This window comes from Ornithorhynchus anatinus, chromosome 18 (genome assembly GCF_004115215.2).
Source record: "Ornithorhynchus anatinus isolate Pmale09 chromosome 18, mOrnAna1.pri.v4, whole genome shotgun sequence".
Taxonomy (NCBI): Eukaryota; Metazoa; Chordata; class Mammalia; order Monotremata; family Ornithorhynchidae; genus Ornithorhynchus; species Ornithorhynchus anatinus.
In genome coordinates this window covers 28,125,611-28,151,982 of record NC_041745.1, presented here as the reverse complement: position 1 = coordinate 28,151,982, position 26,372 = coordinate 28,125,611, and the positions used below count along the sequence as shown (strand labels likewise).

The following is a 26,372-nucleotide window of genomic DNA, read 5'->3' as shown; positions in this document are numbered from 1 at the left end:
GTGTAATTACTATTTCTGAACATTTTTATTATGTCTCTACACTCAGGCACCAGTGGGGACATTATGATGATCCAGACTCCAAGCTCCCTGACTGTGTCCCCAGGAGAGAGTGTCATCATCCAGTGCAAATCCAATCAGAGTATTAGCACCAGCTACCTACACTGGTACCAACAGAAGCCAGGACAGGGTCCTAAACTCCTAATCTACAGTAGATCTACCCTCGCCTCCGGAGTCCCGAACCGTTTCAGTGGCAGTGGGTCTGGGACGGATTTCACTCTCACCATCAGTGGTGCCGAAGCCGATGATGCTGCAAACTATTACTGTCAGCAGAGTAGCAGCTTGCCTCTCACAGTGCTTTAGCCCCAAACAAAAACCTCCCCTGGGATGTTTAGTCATTTTAGCTCAAATGAGCAGCTGCTTCCTGTGATCTTTCATGGACAGAGCAGGCCCCGACTTCAGATCCCATCTTTGTTCCTCTCAGCTCCACCTTCTCAAGCCTCCTCTGTTCGTCTCACCACCTTTGCATCCCCTGTGTTGTGCCTGGACATATGAATAGGGAATTTTGTTACACACACACATATACACACACAGGGTGGCCCCCGCAAATCTGGTTTGCCCAATGCAAGTGTGAGGCCTTAAGCCCCAAATCATTCAGTCTCCAACCTGGAGACTTTTGATGTAGGGTGGTCCTCATGAAAGAGCTGGTATACACAGCAGGATCCACGTGAATCAACAACTGAGGGTCTACCTTAGGCCCTGTCCAGGGCAGGATTGGGTAGCCTACAAAAAGGAGGATGTGTATGTTTTTGCATGCATACATTCATAGACAACAGCTTCTGGCACTACTCTCTTCCCCAGCTGGCACCTTATGCCTCTCCCACATGAACAGAACCACAAGCATTAACAAAATATTTTAGAGCACTACAGAGACAGGTAGCTATTCAAATGTACAAACACATTCTTGTGTTAAATAGCCAAGACTTCCACTTCTGTTCAGCCAGCAGACATCAGATATCTTTAGAGCCAAATTGTAACAAAGGGAGCACTAGGCTAGTTCACAGTCCAATAAGTCAGGGTTAACAGAACAGACACTCACCATGAACAAGTAGGCATAGCTCACAGACAACTCCATCACTACCACGTAGATAATAGGGTCTTCACAGTCACTGGGGAAGTTCTGGCTCATCTAAGCAGCTATGCCGAGGGTGCAGAAGACTGGAAGAAAAAGAAGCAACTTAAAATTGGGCAACCACTCCAAGCCAGCATTAATGCTCCTCCCTCCACTGGAAAAAAAAAGGTCAGATTGGCAGCTATGGTCACCAATCGCCAACCACTTCCAGCCCCCAAGTCTCCAATCAACATGATGGTTGGGGATTGGAAATGATTTCCAGCTGAGGATGGGTATTATTAACTCACTTGAATGGCAACAGCTACAGGAAGGATCCTGGGCCTTGGAGGACGAAAAGGGAAAGATGCAACCAGGTGCTGCATATATTTCTAATTCTACTTTAACTACATATGCTCTTTCTGGAATCATTGGATCTGCATCTCACAATCTCTGGAGAAGCAGTAGATGTATATCTTTCCTTCATATTTTAAGAGGACACCACTAATTGTGGCCTGTGAGTGACTGTAAAGGCTAATGTGGGTCCCATAGTTCCAGCAACATTGTGTGAACAAAAATGATTGCACTTTGTTGTGTTGACATGTTCAATATTAGCAATGCCTGGCACCGTTTCATCTTTCACTTCCTTGCCCCTCAATCCTTACAAAGATTTTGCTCAAAGAGAGACTCTCCTTTCTTGATAGCAGTGTGTCTATGTTAAGCAATTGACTCCCAGTTATCAGCTAGAGTGCAACATTTCCCAAAGTTTGTTTTTCTTTGTCCTTCAAACTTTTCTTCTGTCCTCCTTGCTTTCCTTTCCCCAAATTCAACTCTCCATACAGCAGCTGTTTGGGAATCATTCATTCATTCATTCAATAGTATTTATTGAGCACTTACTATGTGCAGAGCACTGTACTAAGCGTTTGGGATGAACAAGTCGGCAACAGATAGAGACAGTCCCTGCCGTTTGACGGGCTTACAGTCTAATCGGGGGAGACGGACAGATGAGAACAATGGCAATAAACAGCGTCAAGGGGAAGAACATCTCGTAAAAACAATGGCAACTGAATAGAATCAAGGCGATGTACAATTCATTAACAAAATAAATAGGGTAACGAAAATATATACAGTTGAGCGGACGAGTACAGTGCTGTGGGGATGGGAAGGGAGAGGTGGAGGAGCAGAGGGAAAAGGGGAATCCTGCTCTCAGTCATTCTTCCAATGTTTCCCATCCTGCATAGCTGGTAGCCTCAATGCTAGGAGATGGACTGGGTTCCAGAAATCACTTGTGATCTGTCTTGCCATCTGATAGAGAGAACAGCCTGTAAAATGTGCTAATAGAACTGCTGAAGTTGCTGGATGTTGACTGTATGTGGGGTCCAGATCTCTCAGGTGTAGAGAAGAATGGACAAGAGCATGGTGGAAGCAGCATGGTGTAGTACACAGAGCACAGGCCTGTGAGTCAGAAGGACCTGGGTTCTAGTCTTGACTCTACCAAATAATGATAATAATAATAGTATTTGTTAATCACTAATTATAAGCAAAGCATTGTTCTAAGCACCGGTAGATACAAGGTAAGCAGGTTGTCCCAATTGGAGCTCAGAGTCTTAATCTCTGAGAAGCAGCATGGGTCAGTGGAAAGAGCATGGGCTTTGGAGTCAGAGGTCATGGGTTCGAATCCCGGCTCGGCCACTTGTCAGCTGTGTGACTGTGGGCAAGTCACTTAACTTCTCTGGGCCTCAGTTACCTCATCTGTAAAATGGGGATTAAGACTATGAGCCCCACGTGGGACAACCTGATTCCCCTGTCTACCCCAGTGCTTAGAACAGTGCTCTGCACATAGTAAGTGCTTAACAAATACCAACATCATTAACATTATTAATCCCCATTTTACAGATGAGGTAACTGAGGCACAGAGAAGTTAAGTGGCTTGCCCAAAGTCACAAAGCAGACAAGTGGCGGAGCTGGGATGAGAACCCTCATCTTCTGACTCCCAGGCCTGCGCTCTTTCCACTAAGCTACACTGCTCATCACTTGTCTGCTGTGTGACCTTGGACCAGTCACTTCACTTCTCTGTGCCTCAGTTACCTCATCTGTCAAATGGGGATTAAAACTGTGAATCCCATGGGGGACATGGACCTTGTCCAACCCAATTACCTTGTATATATCCCAGCGCTTAGTCCAGAGCTTGGCATATAGTAAGCATTTAACAAATACCATTTCAAAAGAAATGTTTTTAAGAGTCAGTATAACAAAGCCTCAGACAGTGCTGTTTTACCAAATAGTATTTATTGTACACTTCAACTGTACAGAAGGCTGTATTAAGTGCTGCATTTAAAATCAAAACTGGGAGTTTATGGTCCCAGATAGGCCAGTTTGACTTACTACAATCATGAATGGAGCAGTTTCTATTGAGCAGAAACTGTGAAAAGATCATGGCCCAAGGAGGCAAAAGTGAAAACACTGTCAGCAGCACCAGCAAACATGACAGTGGGTCAATTGTATTTACTGAGCACTTACTGTGTGTAGAGCACTGTACTAAACGTGTAGGAGAATGCAACACAAAAATATAACAGACCCAATCCCTGACTACAAGGAGCTTACATTGCAGAGTGATTTTGCAAAACAAGGGACAGAGTGTGTAGGAGCCCGATGTGTTTGAGATTGAGTCTGGCATTGGCTTTTTCCATGACTCGTTCTTATAACTGTAAGTTAATTTTACAATTATGGGTGTCTTCTTGAACCATGGAGGACACATATATCCCAGCAGCATATTTTAATGACATGCTGTACCAATCAATCAATCGATCAATCCGTGGTATTTTTTGAGGGCTTACTATGTGCAGAGCAGTGTACTAAGTTACTGTGTGGATACAGTGCAACAGAGTTAGCCGTCAGGTTCCCTGCCCATGCACTTTCAGTCCAGAGAATCACCATAAGGATACCAAAGCATTCATTCTAGAGCAGAGCAGTGGCCCTACTATTTTTTAAGGAAGGAGGGAGGGCAAAGAGGATTTCAAAAGAACAGTCAGGTTGTATACTTGAAAGGGCTGGCAGAGTCCCCGCCAATCGGTCAGCAACATCTGTTGAGACTCCAGCATTACTGAGCAGCCGCTGTGGGCAAAGCAGGTACCAAATAATTGGGAGACACAATCATCCTCGCTTTCCCATGTTCCTGGTAACCCCTTTATCTAAACAAATCAGTGATACCATATCTGAGCAGCCCCCAAAGCAGCTGCAGAGGAAGAGAGAGCAGCTGGGACAGCCGAGGGTCACCGATCAGCCAGCTATGGGAGGTTTTTGTATGGGGCCGGAGCACTGTGGGAGAGGGTTGCCATAACTCTGCTGACAGTAATAATCTGCAGCATCGTCAGTTTCCACATCTCTGATGGTCAGAGTGAAGTCCGTCCCAGACCCGCTGCCGCTGAACCGGGCTGAGACCCCGGGCAGCAAGGTGGATGCAAACTTAATGATAGGCTTAGGTCCTTGTCCACGCTTCTGCTGGTACCACTGTAAGTAGACCCTGCCAGAGCCAGAAACAGATGAGCTGGTTTTGCAGTAGATGGTGACTGTCTCTCCTAGATTCGCGGACCGCATGTTTGGTGTCTGAGTGACCGTAATCTGCCCACTGGATTCTGGAATCACATGTGAAAGATATATTCATCAAAGACAGTAATTGTGAAGGGAAGGGACCAATCCAAAGTGCCCTGTCTTGTCTTATGCTGTTGAGCCATTTCCGACCCGTAGTGACGCCCTGGGGGAAAAATCAGGACAATCAGGATCACATTCCCTCTGTGCTTCTCCTCAGTGTTCTCTCACCTGAGACGCAAAGTAGCAGGAACCCAAGGAACTGGGCCGGGGACACCATCTTGAGCCGTCTGACCTGCCCTAGGCTGATCAATCTCGTCCCCAGAGACCATCACACTTATACCAGCTCTGAGAAACAGAACAAATCCCTGGGGAATAAATATGCAAAAAATCAGGGGGGTTGGGCTTTTAATAGTGAAAATCATCTCTTTGGCCTGGTGTGTTATTGTTCTGATCTGCCTAAAGAATGTTCATTTGTGACAGGTGCCTTCTAATGGCCAAGGAGTAAGGGAGGAAGTGGGATTTATGAATTTAATTATAGCCATACCCAAGTCAGAGAGATAAAAACAGTGCATCTACAAATGAGGATCAATAGATTGGAAGTCACTCCGTTAGAACCTTATTTAAAACTAGAATAGTTCTGTTACCATACACACAATGTGTACAGACCCAGAGTCCAGATTAGTGGGGACTGGGCTGGAGGTAATAATGGTTGGTACCTGAGAGGATGACACTCTCTCACCCCTAAATTCTGTCAAGAAGGACTATTTCTTGCTGAAGCAGAGCTAAAATATGAATTTCCACGGTAGAGACTAGGCATCAAGTCCATCCCAAGGGAACCTGGACTAAATGCTGGCTAGCACATGGGACATCATGTATACGAGGGGGTGGGCAGGATTAGTGTCAAGGCTTTAGAGGCTACAGCTCAGAGCCTCAGGCTAGGAGGAATCCCAAAAATATAAATATATAAGCATCCCACAAGAGTACCAATCCCATTCTGCCTTCCCCTTCTCCGCTGATCCCCTTATTTCTTTATTCATGACATATCGGGGGTTAGGAGAGAGAGCAACAGCTACCCTTGAAATGAGGATTAAATACTCCTCCCTCCAATTTAGATTATGAGCCCCATGTGGGACAGGGACTGTGTCCAACCTGATTATACTGTATCTACCCCAGTGCTTAGAACCTGACACACTGCAAGTGTTAACGACCATAAAAAAGTGATAATATCAGCCAAATGAAAATTTGAGGAATTCTTCTGCATTCCACCCAAAATTTACCAAAGTCGTTTCACTTACACGGCCTGACCTCTGTGACAATTATCAAGGCATCTTATTGTTCTCGGTTGCCAGCGTAAGATCTCCTAGATCAACTAATATGGAACATTGTTAAGTAAACACTACTGGAATCACACAAAGAGTAGCTTCAACGTACACCATGGTACAGAAGACAATCTTTGCGGCATGTTTCATACAGGAAAAGTACAGGGAACGGCTCCAAGACTTCTGCAGTTATCATAGACTTTACAAAATACATTTCAGAGTGCTAGGCCTGGACTCTCAGAGTTGCTTAGAAAATAAAATCAGCCCAAAATAGAGACTAATTCATGACATCATGGATGGTTATGGTAGAGCTGAGGATGTGCTAAAATAATTGTGGTAGCCAAGCACTCTACTAAGCGCTGAGGTAGATACGAAATCATCAGGTCCCACATGGAGCTCAGATTCTAAATAGGAGATAAAAGAAGTATTGTTCCCCATTTTGCAGATGAAAGAACTGCGGCATAGAAAGGTTAAATGACTTGTCCAAGGTCACACAGCCGAAGAGTGGAAGAACCGGGATTAGAACCCAGGGCCTCTGACCCCCAAGCCTGTGCTTTTTCCACTAGGCAGTGCTAGTTCCCTTCTCTATCTGATCTATTCCTCATTTCCAATCAGATAAAAGAGGAAGAAGTAGTGGTCCTGGTCTTGATTAATTTTCTCTACACAGCCAGGCAGGAAAACTCGAGGAAAGATCTGACTGTAGGTTTGTTTGTTTTTTAATGGTATATGTTAAGTGCTTACTATGTGTCAAGCACTGTTCTAAGCATTGGGGTAGACACAGGTTTATCAGCTTGGACACAGTCCCTGTCCCACATGAGTCTCACAGTCAAAGTTGGAGGGAGAAAAGGTATTTCATCCCCACTTTACAAATAAGGTAGCTGAGGCACAGAGAAGTTAATAGACTCGCCCAACGTCACACAGCAAGCAGCTGGCAGAGTCGGGATAGAACCTAAGCAGTTGGACACCTTCAGACAGAGAAGAGACTGGTGATTGGGATTCCGAGTTGAGCAGCCACCGTGGGAGGAGCTGGGACCAAGGAAATGTGGGACACTGTCACTCCTTCTTTCAAGGGGTCAGCTACCCCTTCAGCTAAACCAATCAGTCAGTCAGTCAATCGTATTTATTGAGCACTTGGTTCAGTGTCTAGGAGAGTACAATATAACAGTATAACAGTTACAGTCCCTGACCACAATGAGCTTAGAGTCTAGAGCCAAAAGTTGATAGTGTCTGAGCAGCCCCACAGCAGCTGCGGTGGGAGGGAGAGCAGCTGGTACAGCCGAGCATCGCCAGTCAGCCAGCCAGGGAGGTTTTTGTATGGGGCTGGAACATTGTGGGAGAGGTAGTCATTATCCTGAGCACAGTAATAGTCTGCAACATCGTCAACTTCCATACCTCTGATGGTCAGAGTGAAATCCTTCCCAGATCCACTGCCGCTGAAATGGGCCGGAACCCCGGGGATCAGGGTAGTGGCATCCTTAATGATTAGCTTAGGGACTTGTCCGGTTATCTGTTGGTACCAGTACATCCTAGTGTTAATGCTCTGACCGGTTTTGCAGTTGATAGTGACTGTCTCTCCTGGGGACCCAGACAGGGAGTCTGGAGACTGAGTAACTGCCATCTGCCCACTGGAATCTGAAATCACATGTGAAATAAAATAACCAAGTAAGACCGTGGTTACCTAGTGATGGGACCAATCCACAAAACCCTGTGCCCTAGGGAGAGATCAGGACAATCTTGATCACGTTCCCTCTCAGATTCTGCCTGATGTTCTCTCACCAGAGACCCAGAGGAACAGGACCCCGAGAAGCAGAGACAAGGACACCAACTTGATCCGTCCTACCTTCTCAAGGCTGATGGGTCCCAATCCCAAAGACAGTCACATTTATAGCATCTATGGGCACCAGACTGAGGTCTCCCGTGGATGAATATGTAAATTATCAGGAGTGTTAACCTTTTAATCTGCAGAAATCATTCCTCTAACCTGTCATGTTAATTTTTGTTCTGCTCATTGAGGATCACAGTGTCCTGTTGTGGCCATCCATCTGAGGGAGATTTATGAACTTAACTATAGCCATACCTATGTCAGAGGGTCAAAAGCCCTTTAGCTACAAATGTGGATCAATAGTCTGTGCATCTCTGCATTAGGCCAAAATTTGTAGCTGGAATGGTTTCTGTGACACATAGTCACAAAACAGATCCAGAATCCAGGTTAGGGAACCTGAAATGAGACCTGGTTTAAGAGTCTCTGCCTTTGATGGATTGATTACAGGAATGTGCATCATCAGATTGGAGAAGTGGAAAGAGAAAGGGCATGGGTGTCCAAGGATTTGGGTTCTAATCCTGTCTCTGCCACTCTTCTTCTGTGTGACGTTGGTAAGTCATTTAATTCTCTGTGCCTCAGTTACCTCATCCCTAAAATGGAATTAAGATCGTGAGCCCTAGGTGGGACAGGTACTGTGTCCAACCTGATTATTTTGTATCTACCCAAGCATTTAGTACAGTGCCTGGCATATAGTAAGCCCTTAACAAATACTACTATTATTATTATTGGACATCACCATTTCAGCTTCCTCCTCGCCTCTGAGTATCAAGTACAGAGAAAATAAATAGATTAATTTACAGGAGCCTGAAGAAAATCAAAATTCAACATTTCTGGCTCCCATCTATCTGGATGGGCCCATTAAACAGGCAGGATTGATGCTATGCCATAAGAAGCAGTATGGCCTAGTGGATATTCCTAGAAGTCAGAAGTACCTGGATTCTGGTTCCAGCTCCGCCACTTGCCTGCTGTGTGACCTTGAGCAAGTCACCTCACTTCTCTGTGCCTCAGTTACCTAATCTGTGAAAATTGGGGATTAACACTAGCAGCGAGACTGGAATGGATTTCACTCTGACCATCAGCAGTGTGGAAGCTGATCATGCTGCAGACTATTAATGTCTGCAGTTCTCAAAGTGCTACAGCTCCACAGGGAAACCTCCCCTGGCTGGCTGATCAGTGACTCTCTGCTGTCCCAGCTGCTCTCCCTCCCCCTGTGATTGGACAACAAGCTCTCTGGTTGTCAAGATGAAGGATTTGTGGGGCTCCTAGAAAGGCAGGTCATCTCTGTTTCCTCTGATATTAGTGTCTTTGAGCCTGATCCTTGCCCTTTCCCTCCTGCCCTGATGTGGGCATCAATCAATCAACCATATTTATTGAGTGCTTATTGTTTGCAGAGCACTGTACTAAGCACTTGGGAGAGTACAATATAACAGAGCTGGTAGACATGTTACTCCCCAAAACACTCTTCCAGTCTAGAGGGGCGTGACAGAATCTCAGCAGTGCTTCCTGAGACACTGTGTGGCCTAGTGGAAAGAGCAAGGGCCTGGCAGTCAGAGGACCGGGCTCTTAATCCCAGCTCTCCTACTTGTCTAATATGTGCCCTTGGGCAAGTCAATTAACTTCTCTGTGCTTCAGTTTCCTCATCTGTGAACATCTGTAAAATGAGCCCCATGTGGGACAGGGACTGTGTTCAACTTGATTCACTTATATCTTTAGCATCACTTAGAATAGTGCTTGGCACAAAACAATTGTTTAACAAGTACCATCATTCTGACTATTTTATTATTATTGCTATTATTCAGAAATTTGGGTGCCCGGAGGCAAGAAAAGCCTTTCCACTTCCTCAGGCTGCACTTACAAGCAGTATAACATGATGATGTCAGACATTACAAGTTGGAATCAGTCTTATTACACCCTCAAATCAGACCACTGAGGCTTGGCACTGTCCCTACTGTTCATACTGTTGCCAAGGCAATACCCATCATCCAAACTGCAACAGGTTAAACCAAGATAGCTTCGCTCACTGCGGGATGTTTTGGCAACTCATTTCCCAATTCTGATGCCAATGGAAAGCAGAAGTTGTGGCCACTATCTAGGGAATCTCATTCCTCTCCATTCCCAGCATGATCCTACCTAGGGTTCTCCTAGATCAAATACTCCAAATATTGTTGAACAAACACTACTGGAATCACACACAATGTGCCTTGTAGTACACCATGATACAGGAGACATAACCTCTGCAGCACAAGAGACAGAAGTGCAAAAAGCAGGCCTAAAATTTCTACAGTTGTCATGGATCTTACAAAACCGTTTCACATAATTAGTAGGTCTGGACAATCAAAGACCAGCAGCATAATAAGCAGTGTGGCCTAATGGAAAGGGCATGGACCTGGGAGTCAGAGGACCCGAGTTAATAATAATAATTGTGGTACTTCTACTATGTACCAGGTACTGTACTAAGCGCTGGCATAGATGCAAGATAATTGGGTTAGACACAATCCCTGTCCCACATGGGGCTCACAGTCTTCATCCCCATTTTAATAATAATAATAATAATGTTGGTATTTATTAAGTGCTTACTATGTGCAGAACACTGTTCTAAGCACTGGGGTAGATACAGGGTAATCGGGTTGTTCCACGTGAGGCTCACAGTTAATCCCCATTTTACAGATGAGGTAACTGAGGCACAGAGAAGTTAAGTGACTTGCCCACAGTCACACAGCCGACAAGTGGCAGAGCTGGGAGTCGAACCCATGACCTTTGACTCTGAAGCCCAGGCTCTTTCCACTGAGCTACGCTGCTTCCCAAATGAGGAAACTGAGGAACAGAGAAATTAAGTGACTTGCCCAAGGTCACACGGCAGAAAAATAGCAGAACCGGGATTAGAACCCAGGTCTTCTGACTCTCAGGCCCATGTTCTTTCCACTAGGCCATGCTCAGCTCCCTTATTTGGCTGCTGTGTGACCTTGAGTTGGTCATAGGCTTCTCGGTGACATTCCCAACCGGTAAGTCAATTTCACCAGTGGTGACATATTATTTAGCTATGTAAGACATATCCCAAAAGTGTGGATATCCCAAATGCATGTCTTCATAGCTGGATGCCCGAATATAAAAATATTATTATTAGATCAAACCAGTAGGTCTATAACTACCCAGAGAAGGAGGGAATACTCGGGAGGGCTGGTAGAATCCCTGCCAGTCAGTAGATTGTAAGCTCGTATGTGCAGGGAATGTGTCTGTTATATTATACTCTCCCAAGTGCTTAGTACAGTGCTCTGCACCCGGGAATTGCTCAAAAAATATAGCTGAATATGATTGACTGTCATTTCCCGGAATTACTGAGCAGCCACTGTGGGCGAAGTAGGGACTAGCCACTGAAAATCCACTTTTCAGCCTTGCCTCTGCCTTGCTGAAAGTCCAGGGTTCACATTGAGAATAAAATGTCTCATCCTTCTGGGAGTGATGAGGGGTGACACGCGAGAGAGATCTGTCTCTTTGGATTGCTGGTTCTTCATTCATGTTAATGTAGCACCACCAGAGGGCAGGGACAGTTTATTCATTTGCTTCCGCTAGTTATTGCTCCCTATCTAGCCTGGAACGCCTGAGGTTTTGATTATTACTATTAGTATTAGTAGTATTAATACTATAATACTACTACTAATACTAATAATAACTGGTATTTGTTAAGGCTTTACCATGTTCCAGGCTCTGTTCTAATCACTGGGCCGGATTCGAGCAAATCGGGTTGGACACAGTCCCTGCCCAAGATGGTGCTCATAGTCTCAATCCCCATTTTACAGATAAGGCAACTGGGACACAGAGAATCTAAGTGACTTGCCCAAGGTCAGACAGCAGAAACGTGGCGGCGCCCAAGATTAGATGAAGAGCTGGGGCTGTGAGAATAAGGGCCATCTGTGTCCCTTAACAGAAAGTCTTCTCAGTTACCAGAATCATCAATAATACTTATCGAGTCGCCTCTAGACTATAAACTCATTGTGGTCAGGGAATGTGTCTACCAACTCTGTTGTACTGTACTCTTAATACCAGTAAGCGCTCAATAAATACCATTGATTGATGGATTGATTGTGTATCTACTGTGTAGAGCATGAAACAAAGTGTTTGACATAGTATAACAGGAGCAAAACACACGGTTCCTGTCCTCCAGACAGAGTGACCAAGTTGACTGATTGACTGACCTAGTGGAAAGAACATGGGAATAGGAATCAATAAACCCAGATCCTAGTACCTGGTCCACAACTATCGAGTCATTTTACTTCTCTGTGCCTCAGTTTTCTCAATTACAAATGGAGATAAAAAACACCCATTCTCCCTCCCTCTTATACCGTGATCCTGCTTTTAGACGGGGATTGTGTCTGATTTAAGAATCTCGATCATATAGCGTTTGTCACATAGCAAGCACTTAATAAATATCATTGTTATTATAATGATATTTATTCTATATAAATAGATTAGTACAATTGAATGGGGAGGCAGGCAGACAAAGTATTTATAAGTAGAGAGAAGGGAAAGAAGAACAAAGATATAAAAACACTGAATGGGTGAAAATGCATCATGTTTTCGTTTCCAAGTGCTTATAGTAAAATAAAAACAGCAAACTCTCCCAGTAGTCCAGGCTACTATTTAGGCAATACAGCAAATTCCCTTGCAGGAGGAAACCTAGCTCTTTCTGACCCCCAGACCCATGCTTTATCCACTAGGCCTCGCTGCTGGGTGGGCAGTGTAATGGGATTTAAAGGTCCTCGCCCTTCCCCGACACCTCATGCTCTCCCTTTCAACCATTACCCTTCAACCCCTCCTTTCTTTCCTGGCTGAAAGGGCTGCTTCCGCTGCTGCCATCACCATCACTGGAAAAACAATTTTCATAATCAAAATGTTGGTTCTTAGACTTTTCTTTATATTGGAATAGAGTTCCAAGCTCTTCCACCTAACTTCCAGCATCACTTCTCCCCCAGCCCACCTCCAGTGTACTTGGAAACTCTTCCTTGATCATCAGCTCTTGGGAACGATGGGAATTTTCCTGTTAAAGATGGTAAAGAATTGGGTAACAGAGGTTAACCAGTCAGCCCATACCGGTATTTCAATTAGAAGACAGATCCAATCAATCTATCAACCCATCCCCAGACCGAGTGCAACAGTGCTGCACAGGATCTTAGGAGCGATGTTCTAAGCTAGCATGAATGAGCCAGTGCGCACCAAGAAATGACATTTCTAGGGCTGAGCTTCAATAAGTCCCAGGACAAATTTAGCCTTAGTCTTTTAAATGACCCAAGATGGGAGAGTCAGGGAGTCACGTGATTCTCTGGGATTATTTTTAGTCTCCTGCTGCTGCCCATTATGGGCTGCAGAGTACGTGGGAGTGGGTGGGGCAGGAAGTGAGAGAGAGGAAAGGGTTGACATTAATAGCATCTTGCACTGTTCACCCAAGCAGTTCTTTGGGCATTTCTCAGTCCACCTGCTTGGCAGTGTGCTCAACCGCGGAGAAAAGGGTGGAGGAAGAGGGGTGCTGATGAGTGTGGTTACCTACAGCCTTTACAGTGGCCATTTTGAATACTGGACAAGGAGACACACGTGATGTTACATGCATTAACCAATACCTACGGCTAAATAGGATGATATCGCAGATACCATTTTGCAGAAGTACACCGATTCCATACAACCCTAGAGCATTTTTCTAAGGGGAAGGACCTCTTGAATTTACCACTTGTTCCAGAGCCCTGGTGTTCTCTTCTCAGGTATGTATGGACTCTGGCACTCTGAGGGAGTAAAGGAAGGCTCAGCACTGAAAAATTTTAAACATATGAAACTATCCAGTTCTAAATCAGAGGCTATTTGGATGGAGAGGAAGGGATGGATTTGGAGATGTTGTGGAGGAAGAACCGCTTGTGGAAGCTTTGTAGGAAAAGAGGCTGGAGCTGCTGGGAGAACTAGACTATCCTTATTAATTCAGTCAGCCTAGTTAATAATAATTATAATAATTATTATTATGGTATTTGTTAAGCACTTACTATGTTTGAAACACTCTTCTAGTTGCTAGGGTAGATAAAGTTAATCAGGTTGGACAAAGTCCCTATCCTACAAGATGCTCACACTCTTAATTTCCATTAAACAAATGAGGTAACTGAGGCCCAGAGAAGTTAAGTGATTTGCTCAAGGTCACACAGCTGACATGTGGCTGAGTCAGGATTAGAATTCAGGTCCTTCTGACTCCCAGGTCTGTGCTCTATTCACTCAACCACTCTGCTTCTCAGTTATAGCACAGCATAAACAAAATTTGCTATGCTGGGCTCAGGCTGAGTGGGCCCATGCTTTAGTCAAGTCTTATAAATGTTCAGAAGCTGAGGAAGACTTTTTTTTTCTTGTATAGGGGAAGCGAGAGAGACAGACAGAAACAGAGAAAGAGAGAGAGTTCTGGGGTGGATGCCAAATAAAGGATGTGGGTAGTAAAGTGATCACAGGATGTTAGTAACTAGAAAATTATGCCTGACCCTCCTTCCACTCATTCCCTAACTGTGGGTGTCTTTCAAGGTTCAACTTTGGGCCGCCTTCTATGCTCAGTCTATACTCCTTTGGGGATCCCGTTCACTCCCACAGTTTCAACTACCACTTCTCTATGGATGAATCCCAAATCTACCTCACCAGCACTGACCTGTCTCCTGTTTTGCAGTCTCTCATCTCCTCCTGCCTCCAGGATATCTTTACATGGATGTCCCACAGGCACCTCAAAATTAACTTTTCCAAAACTGAACTCAACTTCCCTCTCAGATCCTCTTCTCCACCTAACTTTCCATATGTACTCGACAACACCTTTGCTTCCCGAGGGAGAGTGTGTTTATGTGTGTGTTTGTGTGTGCTTGTAAGAGTGGAAGTGTGTTATATGCATTACCCAAGACATGCAGCTTAATGTGGTGACATTCACTCAGTGCTGAGCCAAGGGGCTTGCCTCCAAACTCTCCCATTTCCAGTCCAGATTTAACTCCACTGCCCAGGTCATTTTTCTAAAATATCTTTCTGCACTCGTCTCTCCATTCCTCTATTGCTTGTCTATTCCTTTCTGCACTAAACAGAAACTCCTGACCATTGTCTTTAATTACTCAATCAATCCTCTCCTCTCTATTTATCCTTGCTCTTTTCCCTCTTCAATCCAGCTCACAAGCTTCATTCTTTTCAAGTCAACCTCCTCCTCGTGCCTTGTTCTCATTCTCCCACTGCCAACTTCTTGCTCAAAGCTCTCCTTCTGCCTGGAATTCCTTCCCTCTTCACATTCAGCAGACCACAGCCTATTCCATCTTAAGCATCCATTTGAAATCACATCTGCTTCAGGAAATCTTTCCTGATTCAACTCTCATGTCCCTACCCTGTAGTTCCTCAGCTGGACTTGGGTACTCACCCCCACCCCCATATACCACACCTGAACTTCCTCTTAATTTATTTGGGGGTCTGTCTCCTCTATTAAACTGCAAGCTCCTTGAGAGCAGGGATCATGTCTACTAACTCTACTGTACTCTCCCAAGCTCTGTACATAGAAGATGCTCTCAATTAGGGCAATTGATTGATTGGCTGATTTTGTCTGGGGGGGCCTAATACCTTTAGCTGTGATGGTGCACCTTCTTCAGCCAGTTTCCCTGCTGACTCAGGTGAAGCATGACTCTGTGCTTATGTCATTTAGATAATGAAGGAAGCCACATTTCCTGGACCCACTAGTGCTTGCCCTTGGCATACCATGACGTGGGAAATGGCTGGGCGTGGCCCCAGGACAGAATGTGAAATAAGAATGTACATTGCTGCCCCTTCTTTACCAGACCCAACACCCACTTCACTGAATATTTACTCAGGATCCTAAAGGACCCTTTAGATGAAACTCAAAACATCCGAGAAACCCAACCCCCTTGCTCTTCTTCTGTACTGCCTTGGGAGGATGAGTGATGAATGACAAAGAGGTTGGAGTGCCTTCTGCCTAGGTTTGCTGTGGATTCCGCCTAGGGATTACCCTTTTGGAAACAACAAATGAGGCTGAATGGCCCAGAGAGGAAGTTCAGGATCTACAGATATTGTGGAATTGATTCAGCCACTCTGATCAGCAGTTTGAAGAACTGGCTGCCCCATGTTTCTCCACTCAGCTATGCCTCTAAAGGGGAGGAAAGGGCCCAGAAACACAAGGCAAATGGAGAAGAGAAGACCCTACCTATTTCCTACCTCTCATCCTGCCAGTATACATCACAAGGCTTCAGTGGGTGGATATTACAAGCATTGAGTCTCTGAGAACTAAGCATCTCATTTGCTAGTTCTGGATGGCTTTTCCCTTCGGGTGTCTGACATCATCAGGCTCCGCTTCAGTTTCCCCATCGTAGAACGGACTGCTTAGGAGTCATTGTTGGATACACAAGAAACTTGGAGCGAAAGGGCAAAAGAATCCTTCATGACTGGACTTCATCAGTGAAACGGAGCTGACAGAAGGGAAAAAATGAATTTTGGGATGGATTTCCAGCAGTTCAGAATCCCTGAAGAAATGAGCCACAGTTTATGGCCTTTCCACAGGCCTTTCATGGTAGTTTCACACAGAGTGTGGAGCTTAGCGTTTGTGAGAGAGATTCTGGAGTCAGAATGTTACCCCATATAGATGAACACAGCAGTATTTTTGCTTCATGATAAGAAGCGTCATGATCATCTTTCTCTAGACCTAGTCCAATCCTCCTTCAGCTTAAAACTCAGGCCTTCTCTAGTATCACCAGCCCACAAATGACAATAAGAAACTTCAAATCAGAAGCCAGGCAAAATCACATAGGCCTGCAATGCTCATGGATGGGAAGTTTTCTCATGACAGTTTGACATCAATCAATGAATGGTATTTATCGAGTACTTACTATGTGCAGAGCACTGTACTAAGCACTTAGGAGAGTATGATACAACAGAATTAGTGGACACGTTCCCTGCCCATAATGAGCTTACAGTCTAGAGAAGAGCTTACAGTCTAGAATTTTGACATGGGTCAGATTCTTAGTATGGAGGTCTAGATGGGCACAGGTCTAGATGGGCAGAGCTTTGGCCAACATCCATATCCATTTACTGAGCCCCACACAAGGCCAGGAAGAGAGAGAGAGAGTATATCCAGGCCCCTTGCCCTATGAGTAATTGTAACTATGGGAGAGTGAAGAGATGAGGGTTCGGGGGAGAGGTTAGGAAGGTACATGTGGAGGAGATAGTAAGGTCTTAAACCTCAACACAATCCATGCATTTTAGGTGTCACCTGCTAAGGAACCATTTATCTCTCAGTGAAGTAGGGAGCCAAGAAGGAGGGGTTCCCTCCACCTGTTTGACTGGGGAGACAAGCTTCAGCTGTTGAATCAAGGCTCCCTTCCCCTTTCGCAAGCTAGGTTTTTGTGTAGCAAGACAACAGAGATCTATCACTGTGGTTGGACGTTCGGCAAGGGGACCAAGCTGGAAATCAAGCGTAAGTAGATCCCAACCTTTCTCCTCTTCTTATCTGTGTCTGTGGGCTTCAAGCTTTCTTTTTTCAACCTTTCCAAGGCAATGTACAGCCAAAGTAAAATGGAGGGGATGACTTGAGAAATGACTATGCTTTTGTCCTTAACTGGAATAATTAAGGATAAGAGGGTGAATTGTAGGAAAGATGCATTTGGAATTTATTGGGAGACTTAATGCTGATATCTGGGTACAACAAAGCAGTGTGGTGGGAGAGGAAGTTAGGTTTTGGCATAGGGGCACAATTAAGGGGAACCACTGTGGTACACTTTTGGCAAGGGGACCAGGCTGGAAATCAAACGTAAGTGCCTTTTTCAAATGCCTTTTGATCGCCGTTGTTGTATTTGTGCTATTTTCTCCTTTTTGGTGCGTTTGGGTTCTTTGTGTGTTGGGGACTGGTAACAAAATCATTCCCAGGGCAGATGTGTGGTTGCAAAGGAGGTCCATCTTCGCTGAAAGATGACAGTTATCCCCTACTGCTGGTTTGATAGAATTTTGATCTTAGATTTTTCTGTAAACTGGGGGCTCCTTCCCTCCAGCCATGGAGGTTTTTGTAGAGGGGAAGAATTAAGGGGAAACACTGTGGTTCACTTTCGGCAAAGGCACCAAGCTGGAGATCAAACGTAAGTGCATTATTTCACCTGTCTTCCTGTTCTTTTGCAAAATTGCCTTTTCTCCCCCTTTTGGTGAGAGCTTGTGCCATTTCCGGGGGAGTCCCATCAGAATCGGCTTCCCGCACCAAGTAGCCTAAAATCCTTTAGACCTGAAGGTAGTGACAAGTGTGTTTTAAGATTTGGAGATTTTTATCTGAAATGGGCCTGCTCAGTCTGATTAGCCATAAGGGAAGGATTTTGTTGAGGGGGAAGTCAGTAGAGTGACACTGTGGGCTACTTTCGGCAAAGGGACCAAGCTGGAGATCAAACGTAAGTGCACCAATTCATAACTCTTTCTGATCGTTCTCTGTGAAATTGCTCTTTTTTTCACCCTTTTTTTGTGTGTGTTTGTGCTATTTCTGAGAAGAACTTTATCAGTGTGAGCCCAGCTTCGGATTAGTAGATACCAAAAATTTCAACTGTCCTAAGGGGCAGTGAATAGTTAGTTGCTTGTGAGATTTAGCAATCACATGGCTAGATTTTCACCAAATCAGTTTGACTGTCCTGATAACAGTAAAAGGGAGGTTTTTGTTGAGGGGGAAATCAGCAGGACATCACTGTGGCTTACTTTCGGCAAAGGGACCAAACTGGAGATCAAACGTAAGTGTACCATTTCATAACCGTTTTCTGATCCTTCTCTGTGAAATTGCTCTTTTTTTGCTCTTTTTTGTGTGTTTGTGCCATTTCTGAGAAAAGCTTTATGTGTGAGCCCAGCCTCAGACTAGTAAAAGGCAAAAATTCCAACTGCCCTGAGGGTTAGCAAATAGTTGCTTGTGAGATTTAGCGATCATATGGCTAGATATTTTCACTAAATCAGTTTGCCTGGCCTGAAAAACAGTAAAAGGCATGTTTTTGTTGAGGGGAAAAACAGTAGGCTATCATTGCGACTCACTTTCGGCAAAAGGACCAAGCTGGAGATCAAACGTAAGTGCATTTTCCTCCGCTGTTTTCTCAACCTTTTGGTCCAGTTTGTATTTTATCTGTTTGGGACACCCTGAGAGGATATATTAAGGTTTTGTGATCTGCACAAAATCAATCCTATTTCAAAGACAATATGTAGCTAAATCTTCACAATCTGCCCTTGAGGCCAAAATGTTAGACTTTTCCTTTAAACTAATCAAAGAGCACCAGAATGATCAAAGGAAAGGGTAATTGTTTGAGAAGGGAATTGGTGGTGAATAACTGAGCTACTTTTGGCCAAGGGACCAAGATGGAGATAAAACGTGAGTGTCTTTTGTCTAAAACTGAATATTTCATCTATTTTACTCAGTTTGCCTCTAAAATGTGAAAAATGCTTTTTGACCCCATCTCCTTATCTTTCTCACCCCTTTTCTTCTGTTAATCAGTAATCTGTAGTTTAGCCCTCAAACTCCATAGCAATATCAGAGAGGAAAAGAGTAAAATATTTCCCTAGGTACAGTGAAATCCATTAATTTCAGGCTTTAGACCAGGTCATTCGTAGAATTTAAGATTGTCAAAAATTACTTAGAAAATAAGAAGTGTCTTAGAAATGTTGAAAAATGAGAACTTCTCTTGTCTTGTTAGAATTCTAATTTAGACTGAACTTGAAATCTCTCATCAGTAAATTCAAAAAGTAAAGTTGTCCTGAAAGTTCATTTTAGTAGAAATTTTAGAGAAGGCAAGAAAATAGAAACATCTATAAAAATGCAACAATTTTGAAAAATACCCTACGTTATGCTTTACACTTATTTTAAATTGACTCCCTGAAGTAACTTAGGAAGGGAGGATAGAAATTTGGCAAAAATGAGGCTAAAGAGGGGAAAAATGACTAAGTTATTTTAAAAATTACAATTTAACCTTCATGCAGTTCTTTAACTTCCATAGTTTGAGATTCTTTTCAGTAGAAATTCAAAGAAAGGAGGCAAAATGCTTTCTACAAGAATTAAAAATAATTTCCTTAAAGTAGTTATAAAAAACAATTTTTACATTACCAAAGTTGAAGAAAATGGGGGTGCCCCAGAGGATAGAAAAGGTTTTGCATTGTTACCCCCATGAGCGCAACTAGAATTTAGTGCTAATGATCCCATTACCCTGAGCAGCCTAATTCAAATAATAATCATAAACCATAATGTAGAGAAATAAGATGGAAACAATTTTCACGACAATAATTATTAATTTTCCAGTTTATCATAAATAATCACCTGAATAAGATGGCTTAATTGTTTTGAATTGATACCTATTTTGAACATATAGTTTTTACAATCATCTGATTGATTACGGACAGAAACAATTTAATCTAGCCAGAAATACTTATCACAGTAGTAGCTAAGTGCTTTGATTCTTTTTCATTTTGTAATTTAAAAGTTTACTTAGTCAAATAATCTAATCAGTCAATAGCATTTATTGAGCACCTGCTGTGTGCAGAGCACTGAACTAAGCACTTGAGAGAGTACAGTTAAAGTAAGAAACACAGTGCCTGCCCTCAAGTAGCTTGCAGCCTAATGGAAGATACAGCACAATATCTTAATGACCTACTTGAGTCCAAAAATGAAGTTAAAAATTATTGGGACTGATAAAATATTCTATATTTTTCTGCGTTATTTTGGTCCTTCTTTAAAATTTCTGCCACAAAGTATATTGTACTGTAGATAATTAATTATGTAGCACTATTGGTTTGTGACAGCAACTGTATTAAATGTAATTCACTAAGGAAAATAACAAACCTATGAATAATCATTCACATAAACACATATTGTACTGCTACAGTGTTTCATAAGTTGATGAACAAACATGTTTGACAAACAGAAGGTGTTTGTTCAGAAAATTAAATTATAAAATGGTATAAAAATGATCTTAAATAGCCCTTGTCATTTATGTAAGACTCTTTTTATGTGGTTTAAGATACTTCCAATATTCATGTTTCATTTCTTCTAGGGAGATTTAATCCCATCTTGTTTCAGATTAGCTCCTGTAGATCGACTAGTCTGCTTGTAGACCTCTTTTATATAATTTTAGAAAATCAAAATTGAAACAGACAATGAAAATATAGTAAAACTGTGATAGTATTAAACACTAAAGTTCAAGATAGAAGTGTTCTGTTAGGTTCTAATTTTGTATATTCTGCTCATCTTGAGTCAGGCTGTTGAGCTGAGTGAAACCTAACTTCACAGGAATTTCCCAGGAAGCCAAACTGAGTCTTCTGAACTTGTTTTTCCATTCTTGGGTGATTATTTCAGGGTAATTTCTATGTAGAACTAACAGTCCAGGTGGTTCAAGGGAATACTAACAAGAGGCTAGGTTTTCGCTCTAAGTCATTGGTTCGAATCAACCCAATGTGGTTTTCATAATGCCATCTGCCAGCTGTTTAGGAGGCAATCTGATGCAACCTAGCACAATCAGAATGGTTCCTCCCTGACAGGTGTCCAGTGACGGTTGGTTTTGTCTTACTAAAGACTAAAATGCTCAACCTTTCAGTTTTAGACCAACAAACCAGTGCTGTCTCTTTTCATGCCACTCCATGTTGAGTTGGGAGGGATGCATGGAGAATTTCACAGCTAAAGGGCAGAGCTTGCAGGTTCAGAAGAGGAGTTGGAAAAGGTCTCAGGAGATTTTGTGACATCTCTGGCCTTCTGAACCTAGGGAAGTGGTAATTAGGTTAACCTTAGTTATCAAGTTAGCCAGATCCAGGAGAGAAAACTGAACATTTAGTCATGGGAGAGGATTGGCAAGAAGTTAAAATGGCCAGAGTTTGCTCTCTAATGGCTTCCTGCCCTTTCTACTTCCTCTGCCATTCACTTCCTCATCTGCCACTGGTGCCCCATTAGGACAGAAATGAGATAGGTTACCAGGTGGCCCATAAGGTCAGACTCATCATTTATTTCATTCATTTGCCTTGTTTTCCCTGACTTAACCCCTACCTCTCCACAGAGGTTGAGGATGGATGCAGGCAGTGTCTTGCACACCCCAAACTGAAATCTGCCATGGCTAGGCCTAAAGGCGGTTGTTTTTCTGTGAGGGGAAGTCTGGTTGAAAACTATGGGAGGAATGACTCAGAGCTACAGATAATGTATGTGAATTTTGAGCTTTAGGGATCATCTTGAAAAACTCTGTTACCTAAGAACAGTTGGTTTTTAGATCAGTTTTCTATGGAAAGAAGGTTTAGAAAATTTGAGCTCACTCCTCCAATGTTATCTCTTCTCCCTCCCTCTTAGTCTGTGAGCCCCATGTGGGACAAGGGCTATGTCTGATTTGATTGTGTTGTATCTATCCCAGCACCTAACACACTGCTTTACAAGGATTATTATTATTACTATTATCATCATCATTACTATTATACCCTGCACCCCCATATTATGTCTGATTTCCAAAGTGGACTTTGTCTGATCTGTTTATTTCTCTACTACGCACTATGGACAGATATTTTCCTACTATAAAAAAAAGTCTTCCTTTGCTTCTTTTTCTCTGCAGGTAGAGAAAATGCCAGGCCATCTGTTTTCATCTTCCACCCATCTGAGGAGCAGCTGACCCAGGGCTCAGCCTCCATCGTATGCTTGGTGAACAACTTCTACCCACAAAATGCCAAAGTCCAGTGGAAGTTAGACAACAAGCCCACTGAATCGGGGGTCCTGACCAGCACCACGGCCCAGGATTCCAAAGACAGCACGTACAGCCTAAGCAGCACGCTGTCTCTTAGCAAGGCCGAATACGAGAAGCACAACCAGTATTCCTGTGAGATCACTCATGAAACTCTGACGTCACCCCTCGTCAAGTCCTTCCAAAGGAATGAGTGTTAAAGTCAGGGGCCTCCAGGGGATGTGCCAGCTCCCCACTCTTTGCCCTTTCCTCCCCATTTCAATGCCTCCTCTTTCTCCCTATTGAGAAAACTATTGTTCTCCTGTTCAGGAGTGTGTGCTCCAGTCGGGAGCGGGGATCTTTCCTGGTCTTCAGGTTGCTCAGTACCCTGTGGAAGAGCCACCCTGTGGCCTAGCCATTCTTCTCCTTCATCCTTTTCTGCTTTTATCATGTCAATATTGGAAAACTTTAATAAAGTGAATGAAAAGGCTTCTGTGTTCTCAGTCTCTCTCCTTTGCTCATAAATTGGTCAATATTTTTCTGGTCATCATGGCTTTTTGTCAAGGTATCCAGTTCCCAAAGTCCCACCTAGGTCAGTTCAAACCACTAGGCAACAAGCTCCGTCTCCCTTTTGGGGCCTCCAGGCTATCACAAGAAACTGGTGGTTCCTGGACCCCTTTACAGGATAAATGCTGCAGTTACTCCCCCATCACCTCACTAAAGAGTTCAACCTTCAGGTCATCCTTGGTTCCTGGGAAGCTGATTAACATCTCCCTGTTCTATCTGTGGTTGCAATAATTTTGGTGCGAGTATTTTTGAGGAAATCCAGCTTTTATCACACTTTGACTAAAAACTAGAAAAAAGTGCACACAAGCTTCTTTTCGGAATCTAGCTTACATCTATCTAGCTTTCAACTGTTCAGTCCGCATCTCCCCATTCCTCAGGAACCTCCAGCGATTGCCCACCCACCTCCACATCAAACAGAAACTCCTCATCATCATCTTTAAGGCACTCAATCAGCTCACTCCCTCCTATCTTACCATACAATCCACTTCTCTAACACCATCCTACACTCTGAACCTCAACCTCAGCAGTCTCATCGCTGACCTCTTGCCCACCTCCTCCCTCAGACCTGGAACTCCCTCCTCATTCATTTTCAAAAGACTACCACTCTCTCCATCTTCAAAACCCCCCTAAAATCACATCCCCTCAAGAGGTCTTCCCTGACAAAGCCCTCATTTTCCCTACTTGCCTTTCCCTCTGTGTCGACTTGCACTTGGATTCCTTAAGCACTCTGATACCCATCCATCCCCACATCATTTAAGTACATATACTTATACTCTTAATTCCTCTGTGTATAATGCATTTAAATGTCTGTCTTCCCTTGTAGACTTTGGGCAGGGATCATGTCTAACAACTCTTTTATTTTGCTTTCCCAAGTGTTTAGTACAGTGCTCTGCATACAGTAAGTGCTCAATAAATACCACTGATTGATTGATCCATGGAAGAGCAACAGTTGCACTCACCAAGGAGATGTAAGTTCCTCGGGAAGGGACTGACACTTTTATCTCAAATGTTCATCCATTCCAATGATTTTAGCATTTTCTTGCAAGAGGCTAATGACATGAGTGACCTTGGCCTACCGCAAAGAGCACAGACTTTGGAGTCAGAAGGACCTGGGTTCTAATCCTGGCTCCATCACTTGTCTGTTGTGAGACCTTGGGCAAGTCACAGCTTCTCTGTGCCTCAGTTACCACATTTGTAAAATGGAGATTAAGACTGTGGGAAAGAGACGGTATCCAACCTAATTAATGTGTATGTATCCCATTATCTATCTAGTACAGTGCCTGGCACATTGTAAATGCATACCATGTACCATAATTTAAAAATGAGCCCCAAATCTCATGAAAAAGTGATCGTTCATATAGCACCTCTGGCAACCAACAGTATGTTAAGAGCTGTCCAGACATGGTTAGCGTTATGGTTCCTACCTTATATGCTATTATGAGGGAAAGACTCTAATATGGGGGAAAAATAGGACTGGATTCTAGGAATGGATGATTATAGACAGGGGTCAGAGGTCAAGGTCATTAATTCTCTGCTGTTGAGTCAGATCTCTTTGAGGATCCTAGTCTTTTAGACCCTGAGCCTGTTGTTGGGCAGGAATTGTCTCTATCTGTTGCCGAATTATACATACCAAGCACTTAGTACAGTGCTCTGCACACAGTAAGCACTCAAAAAATGTGATTGAATTGAACTGGTTCAGAATGGGCTTCCCTGAACTGACCATTTTAAAAGAAATAACTCGGATCCTCCCCTGAAAAAAAGCATTTTACAGAGGCCAACTTACATTACCCCTCCTACCTTATCTCACTAATCTTCTACTACAACCCAAGCTGCACACTCCACTCCTCTAATACCAACCTACTCTCTATACCTCAATCTCATCTATCCTGCCACTGACTCCTTGCCCAAATCCTCTCTCAACCCTAGACCTCCCCAGTTCCTCAGATAAAATGAACTGAGCATCCAAATTTTCTAGGAGTTTATGCAAGTAGGAAAGCCCTTGTCTTATAGAGGATAGCTGGGATTTAAGCCTAAAGGAAAAGAGACTCTTCAAAGCCAACCTCAGCTTACCCATTCCTATACAGAAATACTGGATTCGTTCATAAGAGTTAGTGAGCAATACCAAAATTGAATAAATCCACCCTGTCCAATTCAATAAACTGGGAGGGTTTGTCTTGAGAGTTCAGGGCACCGTGGGTTAATATTAAATGCTTGATCTTCCATCCTACAGACCTCAGACTTTTTTCACTCTTAAGTCCATTTTTCATTGTCAAGCACTTAGAACAAGTGTTCAGTAGTAGACTTAGTGGTTGTGATGTTGTTAGTAATAGTAGTATTGGTGATATTTGTTATGCGCTCACCATGTGTCAAGCACCGTACTAAGCACTGGGGCAGATAAAAGGTAATCAGGTCGGACACAGTCCCTCTGTCAGTATAGGGGACAGGAGAACAGATAACAAATATCCATTTTGCAGACGAGGAAACTGAGGCCTAGAGAAGTTAAGTGTCTTGCCACCACACAACGGACCAGTGGTGGAGCTGGCATTAGAACTCAGGTCCTCTGACTCTCAGGCCCATGCCCTGTCCATTAGGCAGCAGTAGTAGTATTTATTAAGCATCTACTTAGTCCAAAGAACTTGCTGTACTAAATTCTAGGGGGAAAAAAGCACATTAATGAGAATGATTCGTGGCTCCCAAAGGGGTTCACAGTCTAAGAAGTAAGGAGAGAAGAAGAGGTTGGCTACAGACATATGAGGAAAGATGAAACACTATACAATGAAACAACAATGCACAAAAATGGTATGAGGAAACCTACATCAAAACAAATATCACAAAGACTTTATAAAGACAAGATAAATACAATAAGAGCAGCGGGGAAAAGCATGGCTTAGTGGATAGAGTATGGGCCTGGGAGTCAGAAGGACTTGGGTTCTAGCCCAGCTCTGCCACTTGTGTACCTATGACCTTGGACAAGTCACTTTACTTCTCTGTGCCTCAGTTACTTCATTTGTAAAATGGGAATTATGACCGTAAGCCCCCATGTGGGACATGGAGTGTGGACAACCTGGTAACCTTGTGTCTACCCCAGTGCTTAGAACAGTGCCTGACACATAGTAAGTGCTTAATAAAAACCATAATAAATAAATTAAAATTTAGCTTTCTTCAGGCATAACCACAAAGTAGATACCATTCAGTATTTCCTGATCATTGACATGTAATAAATATTTTGGTGAATTCAGTCTGGCCTACGACCTTAACATGGAACTGGGTTTGCTGGGGAAGAG

At 43.4% G+C, this 26,372-nt stretch overlaps 1 gene segment (V, D, J or C); it reads left to right on the top strand.

Moving 5' to 3' along the window:
* LOC103171165 overlaps positions 1-23,011 on the top strand; it is a 45,723-nt gene extending 22,712 nt beyond the window's left edge. The window contains 2 exon segments of the V gene segment in view: positions 18,552-18,588; positions 22,417-23,011. Coding sequence covers positions 18,552-18,588; positions 22,417-22,742 — 363 coding nt within the window.
* The last annotated feature ends 3,361 nt before the right edge of the window (positions 23,012-26,372 follow it).